This window comes from Gymnoscopelus braueri (assembly GCF_963280865.1).
Source record: "Gymnoscopelus braueri genome assembly, chromosome: 3".
NCBI classification, from domain to species: Eukaryota; Metazoa; Chordata; class Actinopteri; order Myctophiformes; family Myctophidae; genus Gymnoscopelus; species Gymnoscopelus braueri.
In genome coordinates this window covers 15218948-15228624 of record NC_137612.1, presented here as the reverse complement: position 1 = coordinate 15228624, position 9677 = coordinate 15218948, and the positions used below count along the sequence as shown (strand labels likewise).

The 9677-nt window shown below is 38.6% G+C and overlaps 1 protein-coding gene across 1 annotated transcript; it reads right to left on the bottom strand.

The window, feature by feature from the left end:
* Positions 1-3956: 3956 nt before the first annotated feature.
* Positions 3957-6724, bottom strand: LOC308082194 (E3 ubiquitin-protein ligase TRIM35-like). Its single transcript, XM_080423865.1, has one exon. The coding sequence runs from the start codon at positions 6455-6457 to the stop codon at positions 4979-4981; it is 1479 nt and encodes a 492-aa protein (XP_080279991.1). The 5' UTR covers positions 6458-6724; the 3' UTR covers positions 3957-4978.
* Between the last annotated feature and the right edge of the window lie 2953 nt (positions 6725-9677).

The following is a 9677-nucleotide window of genomic DNA, read 5'->3' as shown; positions in this document are numbered from 1 at the left end:
GTGGAAAAAGTACTCAAATGTTTTACTTAAGTAAAAGTATCAATACTGCAATGTAGAAGTACTCCATTAGTAAAAGTCCGGAATTCAAAATGTACTTGAGTAAAAGTACAAAAGTATTGGTATCAAAATGTACTTAAAGTACCAAAAGTAAAAGTACTAAAATGTTTGAAAATAGCAGATCTACAAGCTCACAACGCGTCGCGATGCCACGCGTTGTGAGCTTGTAGATCGGCTATTTTCAAATAGCCTAGGTATAAAACAGGGCTAAAGTGGTTAATGTATGTTTTATAATGTAATACTTTATATCCACAAAGTAACTAGTAACTAAAGTTTTCAAATAATTGTAGTGGAGTAAAAGTATTTACCTCTGAGATGTAGTGGAGTAGAAGTAAAAGTATAGACAATTGGAAATAATACTCCAGTAAAGTAAAAGTACCTCAAAATTGTACTTAAGTACATTACTTAAGTAAATGTACTTAGTTACTTTACACCACTGCAGTCATCATCGTCATTGGAGCAGGGGCTCCCAAACCTTTAAGCTCGAGACCCAAAAGATACATTTGGTGACCCGTCCCACAACCATTGCTGAGCGACAAGAGGGCCTGTGGTTTTCTCCGCAAATGTTGTACGAAGTCACAATCAAGTTGTAATAAAGAGCGTTGCAGGCTGCCCTCACATCCTCCTCTGCCTAGTAGGCAACAATTATAATTTACAATTAAGGCAATTAGCAGACACTGTTTTGCTATCCAGAATGACCTACAACAATACAATGCAAAGAGGGAAAAAAAGGGGGAAATGGATACCAGGTAATCAAACCTAAATAACACACTTACCATTTGTGTATTGTTTTCTTTAATGAACTATACAAAAAAACTGGGCTTCCCTGGTGGACAAGGAAACACTAAGAATATCTAAACAACATACATGTGAACACCTGTGCAAGTGTGTAACGTGAACGACATACATCCGTAATGTATAAATAGCGTCCCTCAAAATAGCCAACAAGAAGTGATATAAGGAAATAAGATATCTAGGGAGTGAGGTAGAGTATGACCGAGGCACTTTTTGATAGTCCGTTTCGTGGGTGAAAAATCCACTGTTACTTTTCAAGTGTGGGGCGTAAAATGGGGAGAAATGTCTGATTGGGGGGGGGGCGAGTTTTGTTTTCTATTAAGGTATTTTATGATGATGATAGTCTTTGAACATTAATGTGATTACTACTGTGAGGTATGCCAATGAAACTTGAGAGTCAAAACTTATCTGTTTTGACTGTATGACTGTATGATGTATGATGAGTGATTAATGAAGGACATGGAGGGAATGCATGTGTCACAACTTTCTCCTCTCCCCTGGCCCCCACACACACACATGACCTCCAAAATATGTCCGGGGTTGCTCAACACACGATCACTCCATTTGCCCCGAAACTTGCCACAGACTGTTGATCAGTGCTCTGGCTATAATATAGGCTTCTTTCCCCGCCTTCAATGTACTTACATATTGTACGGTTAATATAAAACTACATTTCCTACTACATCTTAACATTTTAGCCACAGCAGCTTTCCTTCTTTCTGGCCGCAGTATCTTTTTATTCGATTAGATTGTGATATGATCGGGCCTAGATGTGAGGGCCGCGAAGCGGCCCAAACCTCTAGTTATTATTATTATTATTACAACTAATTTGATGCTATATCCTCTTATCCTGACACTCAGACAGGAGCCATTTAAGAGGGAGGGACACAGATTTTCTGGTGTCTGTTGTTCCATTCATTCTCCCTTTTAGGGGCGGCAGTGGCTCAGGGGTAGAGTGGCCGGTAGAGCAGTTCGATCCCTGGCTCCCCCAGAGTTAGTGTCGAAGTGTCCTTGAGCAAACGCTGAACCTCTAATTGCTCCCGATGAGCAGGTTGGTGTCTTGCATGGTTTCCTCTGCCATCGGTGTGTGAATGTGTGTGTGAATGGGTGAATGTAATGCACAATCTATGTAAAGCGCTTTGGATAAAAGCGCTATATAAATGCACCATTTACCATTTACAAGACAGCAGCCTAGAAACAGCAGCAGGGACACAGACTAGGACTTAGTTGGTAATAACATATTGTAGCACTTTGTTTTCAAATTGTTTTCTTTGCACTCTATTTACTTGAGCACTGGACAGACGTTTGATTTGATTTGATTTTGGTAAAAGATATACACGTATTGTTATGAATTATGATCTTTATGCTTGACCCAGTACACACATGTGGTGAATCACTCATCTACAGTATGTAAGCATAAGATACCCGTGATACGATGACCATACTTTATCGTAGGATTGGATGGTTTGTAGTGTTTTTGTGGCCCTTAGACGGCTGCCCAAAGAAGTGCATGCCTGTTTAAACTCAGCATATGATTGTATACATAACATTGGTTCAGGATCTCTGTTGTATTATTCGCTGCACTCAGATTCGAGTGAAACTGACCCAATGGCCTTGTGTGTGGAACATGCACTATGTGCGATGAGTAGAAGTGTTATGTCTAAAATACCAGTGGTGTAAAGTAACTAAGTACATTTACTTTACTTAAGCCCAATTTTTAGGTATTTTTTTACTTTACTGGAGTATTTCCAATTTTCAGTACTTTTACTTCTACTACTAATTACTTTCTCCACTACATAGAAATATTGTACTTTTACTCCTCTACAATTATTTGAAAACTTTTGTTACTAGTTACTTTGTAGGTTTTGATTATTATCACAAAACATTCAGCCCTATAGATTTCGGCTATTTGAAAATAGCCGATCTACAAGCTCACAATGAGTCGCGATGCGACACATTGCGATCTTGTAGATCCGCTATTTTCGAAAGATTTTATACATTTGAAAACTTGTGAAATGGGACCTTCTGCATAATGAGTACTTTCTACTTTTGGCACTTTGAGTACATTTTGATAACAATACTTTTGTACTTTTACTCAAGTAAATTTTGAATTCTGGACTTTTACTTAACAGAGTATTTCTACATTGCAGTATTGATACTTTTACTCAAGTAAAAAACGTGAGTACTTTTTCCACCACTGTAAAATACTGACAAGCCAAGTGACAAGATGTGTATAATAATCCAAAATTCTCTTAAAATCCTGCAATATTATTAGGCTCGGCTGTACTACAAGTTCCACATTTTCCATACTATATCAAGAGTTAGAGCGAGACATACACACAGACACAGAGAAAAAGGAGAGAAAATATCTGATCATTTCCATTATATAAGCACAGTATACTTCTTTCTGTGTCAAAGTGTTATTTGTGTAATACAATGCCTATGAAAAGTCAAGTGAGAGAGGTATTATCATTATTATCATCAGTTAGGGGGAAAATGTCCCCTTATCTATATGTAACTGCAGACCAGTGTTTTCTTTTTTCCATTAGAGAACTATTGTTCCACTGAGCTGAGACAGGTCAGCTAGGAAGCCAATGATGACCTGGATAGATAAGTGATATATCGACAGAGTTGGATGAAGTACTCACATGTTTTACTTAAGTAAAAGTATCAATACCCTATTGTAGAAATACTCTGTTACAAGTACAAGTTCGGTATTCAAAATGTACCTGAGTAAAAGCACAAAAGTATTGGCATCAAAATGTACTTAAAGTGCCTAAAGTAAAAGTACTCATTATGCAGAAGGTCCCATTTCAAAAGATTTCGTGTAATGTATAAAATGTATAAAAATCTTTTGAAAATAGCAGATCTACAAGCCCACAACGCGACGCGTTGTGGGCTTGTAGATCTGATTTTTTCAAAATGCCAAAGTATATATATATATAGGTCTGAAGTGGTTTTGTAATTATAATCAAAATCTACAAAGTAACTAGATGCTTGGACACAACAGGTGGCAAGCTACTGTACACAGTGTAATAATGTGAATAAAATATATAGTAGCAGACATTCCTATTTAGTACTATATCTGAAATCAGTAGCCTCAATCCTGACTCAATAACCACATTAATACTAGCGTTCCTATTTTGGGCAACATTTCTTTTTTTAATAAAAAGAAATCAAAGACAAACACGGGAAACAAACACATAAACAAGAGTTAAACTAAAAACAGACTTTACTTAAAATACACAGAAAAACAAACAATAAGAAGAAAAACTCAGGAAGCAACAGAAAACCTGACACACAAACTAAATTATGAACCAGTAATGATGGACAGTCTGTGTGGGCATGTTTAGTCTCTGGGGACAATCAGGCACAGGTGAGATACACTGCCCTACAAAGCCAAAGTGCAGTAACTACGTTTTTGGACACACCGACTTATTTGTGTATGCCAAAAGGTCAAATTAGCCTTTGTGATTTTGGGGGATAAACAATTACCTCAAGAACAGATGTACAATTAGTGTAATATCACTTATATGACGATATCTCCTTTGGGTGACAATTTTTCACTGATTTTTTGGCTATAGCAGGTGTGAACCCACTCAGAATATCAAGTTACTGGTGAAAAGGGGAGATGGGTGCGGCAGAGGCTGTGACCGTGACAGACTGTCCTAGACCACAACACAATCAAATACCTTCTAAAATGAACTGGTATTCCCCTTTAAAGACTCAATAGCAAGGTGTATTATTGATATTTTATCAATATCGTGATGTGAGACTAATAACATCTGGGGTTTTGTAATATAATAATATTGTAATATCGTGATACTGTATATGGCGTAAGTGTTTTTTTCCCACCCTGGTTTTAATAACTTACATTCAGATGTTCAAAAATGTAAAAGAAAACAAATAGTGAAAATAGCAGATCTACAAGCTCACAGCACATTGGATTGAGCTTGTAGATAAAAATAAGACAAAATAATGTATATTATTGTGACAGTAGTACAATATTATGGTCACAATATTGATATAAAGATATGGTCAAAGATATTATTTTGATTCCTTCTGTCCATATCCCAGCCCTACTCCCAGGCCCTAGTTTGTCTTCATCATGTTAATCATCATCATGTTATTCATCATCATCATAATCATCATCATCATAATAATCATTGTCGTCGTCGTCGTCATCATCTTCTTCATCATCATCACCTACTTCACCGACAGTTACACTGACCTGCCCTGGTAACATCTTCAGAGGGAGAGTATCAGTAGTATTAATGAATGGAAAGAGTGTGTCAGTGAAAGTGTGTGTGAGGGTGTGTATGTGTGTGTTAGTATCAGGATCAGAGAATGACAGCTTTCCTTCATTCCAGTCCAGCTGGACTCTGATCCTCTGAGGTTTCTGCTTCAATGAGAGAGCAGTGAGTCCTGATTCTGGTGAGCTGACTAAGTATTTACCTTTAATTAAACGTATAGTCCAGTGTTGACCCCCTCTCTCTCCCTTCCTCTGAAAAGACTCTGCTAACAAACCTACTGACCAGTTTATACTGTCTCCAACCTCAACATCCCAGCTGTGAGTCCCTGAGTTAAATCCCTCAGAACCCAGGACATGGCAGTAGCGGTCAAATCTCTCTGGGTTGTCAGGAAGCTGTTGTCTCTCTCCCAATCTCAGACTGGTCAGATCATCAGACAGGATCAGTAGTGCAGGGGCAGTGTTGAGGTCCAGAATGACAGGAGTGTAGGAGACAATGTTCTTCATCTTGTCCCAGACTCTGAAGGTCAGGTTGTTCAGGTGTTCGGCCTCGTCTATCAGTGCTCCTGAGACCGGCTGTGGGTCCTGCGGTGTGAACTGGACTCTTTCCATTGTGGTCTTATAGTTCTGCATGAATGAGATGTGTTCAGCTCTCAGCTCCTCCTCTATGGCTCTGATTTTATGTGAAAGGGTTGATATCTCTCTGTTCAGACCCTCAATCTTCTCCTTCATCATCTGACTCTTCTGCTGCTCTTCCTCCCTCAGTGCTTGGATCCTGGCCATCTCTTCCTTCCGTAGAAACTGATGAAGCTTCTTAAAACGTTTCTTAATCTTTCTCTCTGTGCGTTTGGTCTGGACCTTAATGTGTTCTGCTGTTAGATCATAGTTATTTTTAACTCCATGAAATAACTTCAGTTTCTCCTGTAAAGGCTTCAGTAATTCCTGGACTTCCTCCTTGTGATCCAGGGCAGCTTCATCGATGGGTCTGAATCTGTGGTTGGTGTGTTTTTTAGAATCCCGAGACACAACACACACTGGCTGTTGACATTTCAGACAGAACAGTTTGAGTTTCTCAGCATGCAGACTGCAGAGTACCTCAGACCCTGTTGAAGCTCTCTGGTGTCTCTCCTGTATGAAGGCCTCACACAGGTTCTTCAGAGCCAAGTTTCTGGGTGGATCCGTTGAATTAATCGTCTTACAAACTGGACATTCCTTTCTTACTTTCCCTCTCCACCATTTCTGCAGACAGGCTTTACAGATGCTGTGGCTACATGACAGGATAACAGGATTTTTAAAGATGTCACAACACACAGGACAGGAATAATCCTCTTCTGAGGGAGCCAACTTGGAAGCCATTTTGTCTCTGAATAAAAGCAACAAACACTCTGCTCAATACAGGAAATCAGCCAGTGAGTGGTGGTAACACTTCTAGAATGTTCCCTGAAGTTTACGTTCACTTTGAATCCTGGTTCTTGTTAAAGTCCATTCAGCTGACAGAGTCGGCAGCAGGTTCCAGTGGTCTGGGTCAGTATTCCCTCCTAGTCGTGGAAAGACAGTCTGTCCTCCCTCACTGGAATTTGTGAGTTTGATTTGAATGTGAATCTTTTCGTCTGTCTCTCTGTGTGTTTCTTCAGTGAGGAGTGTAAGTTTCTGTTTCCTGCTTTCTGTCAGCTGAGTCTGGTACAGGGTGGAGCTTTGACACTCCACTGACTTGATGCAAAGTTCACACACATGCACGCACGCAGGCACGCACACACACACACACACAAGGAAACTCCCTCATGTCAGACAAAAACGTGGTGTGATTTCTTCATCTCAGGGTATTTATGGTGAAACAGGTTAGCATGTGAATATGCACATTTATTTTTAAATTACATATGGACAGGATTATAGCCTCACAATCTATAGTAACAGTTGCTGACCAGATGACCAAAGCGGTTCTGTGATTGTATTATAGAAGTGGAGTATGTATCAACTGTCTGAGATCAGGTGTAATTCATCTACTTGTGTAATAAAATAACTTTGATCTTAGACAGTAAAAGCATGACCATCAGACTAACACAAAATGAATTGCCCCTCATACCTTTGAACATTATCTGATCATATTTGATATTTTGGTAAACATTAAGCACTGCCAAGTTGTTGCACAAATAATATACTCCTTCCTGCTCTGCACCTTTTGTTTTCCCCCTTCCCAAGCTGGAACATCAATCATTTCTGAAATACAAGCAATACAATATGACAATATTCTGATAAGGCCATTGAAATCTGTATTCACACAGCATATTCACTATTTCTGAAATCTGGTCTGGATGATATAGCTACATGATTAGATGTTTTCTTAATTTTTTTCTTTATTAAAGTGTCATGCTTCCAAGGAAGCCCAGCCCATATGGACACTCATTTGACATGAACAATGAACCGACATGATAATTCAGAAACGATGATCAAACGAATAACGAACTAAAACACTCAAGCTTCATACTGTACATGGCAGATTACATAAATACAACTTTAAATACAGCATTGGGCCTGTTACCTCACATCTTAACAGGAGACCGACCGGACATGAACCTATTTGAAAAGATGAGATTGTCTTCTGCCCCATGCAGGCTCCAGAAACAAAATACCTCATAATGAAACAACCACTCCAACTTCTGGCCATCATCTTCCCAGAATAGCTCAGGTTTTTAGTTTTTGCATTACATCAAATAAATGAACCCTCAAATCGTCATATACAGAGTACAATAAAACATAAAATGGAATTCATTTTTGACATCTTTCAGGTCATACATTGCATATCCTATTCTCTTCTGGCACAGCTGAGAACCGACCTACCTCAATAGCTACATTATATTTGTTAGCCTGTTTAGTTTGCAGGATCTCTGTAAATGTTTTGAAGGGGCTTGCATGACATTTTGTGGTATATAGGAAAAACAATTCAAACTTTTTATGGTGATTAGATGTGGTGTGGCAGTAGTATGGCCAATCACAACTATGCACATCATTTCCAATATAACTTATACAATTGGGGTGGTTGTAATTTGCCTAGAGGAGGCAGCTCATTCCAAAGAGGAATACCTGTGTGAATAAATGAACTCTTTGACACAACCGTTGACACTCTTGGTAATCTCATACCAAAGAGTCTCATTCATACTGTAGTAACAGAAATTCAATTTTTATTCCTGTTGATTATTGATCGATTAACTCTTTCCTTTCCTATTTCCTAGCTTTGTTCTGTATGACCGTATGGCTGAATCCATTCATTATTATAATGCACAGTGTTATGATTATGTCTGGATGGAGTGTCCTGGTAGAGAATGTAAACATATAGGCTATAGGCTGAGGCGGATAAGGGGGGGGGGGGGGCACCTATACAATGTTTACTGGGGAAGGAGACACTGCATCAGGGTCGTCTATATTGCATTTTCAGTGGTGGAAAAAGTACTATTTCAGTCAATACGTAGAAATACAAATAATATTTGAACACTTGGCATCAAAACTATACTTAAAGTACCAAAAGTAAAAGTATACTCATTATGCAGAATTTCCCTTTTCACAAGTTATCGTTATGTCTAAAATGTATACAAATCTTTTGAAAATAGCAGATCTACAAGCTTACAACGCCTCGCATTGTGAGCTGGTAGATTGGCTATTTTCAAATAAAAAAGCCAAAGTTTAAATAGGGCTGACGTGGTTAATGTATGTTTTGTAATAATAATACAAATCTAAAAGTAAGTTCAAATAATTGTAGTGGAGTAAAAAGTACAATATTTGCCTCTGAGATGTAGTGGAATAGAAGTAAAAGTATAGAAAATTGGAAATACTCCAGTAAAGTAAAAGTACCTCAAAATTGTACTCAAGTACAGTACTTGAGTACATGTTCTTAGTTCGGGTGGTTATAGGTACTGCGCTATTACCTGCTCACTCTGGCTTCCCTGTCTTGCTGGGCTGACGTGCGTCGCTACTGCTGCTGCTGCTGAGATCCTGCGTATCCTGCTCGCTGCTTACCTGCATGCTGCTGCCCATGAAAGTCATCCCACCCGCCTCCCCGGCATCCACCTGTAGGCTCTGTTTCTAGATCCCCATGGGGGTTTAATTCATTCCCTGTAAATGCTATTTGGCATGTAACATTCATTAAAATGTTATCCTTACAGGGAATCAATGAATGGATTCAGAGGCCTGACGCCATATGCTTCCTCATGCTTTCTATACCATACCATGCTCAAGCTTGCTAATAAATATATATTCTAATCCAATCCAAGAGTTGTCTGACTGAACTAGTTACTTTGTAGATTTTGATTATTATTACAAAACCTACATTAACCACTTCAGCCCTATTTAAACTTTGGCTATTCGAAAATAGCCGATCTACAAGCTCACAATGCATTGCAAGCTTTTTATACATTTGAAAACTTTAAATGGGACATTCTGCATAATCAGTACTTTTACTTTTGGTACTTTAACTACATTTTGGTGCCAATACTTTTGCGCTTTTACTCAAGTACATTTTGAATTCCTGACTTTTACTTGTAACAGACTATTTCTACCTTAGCAGTGATAGTTTTACTTAAGT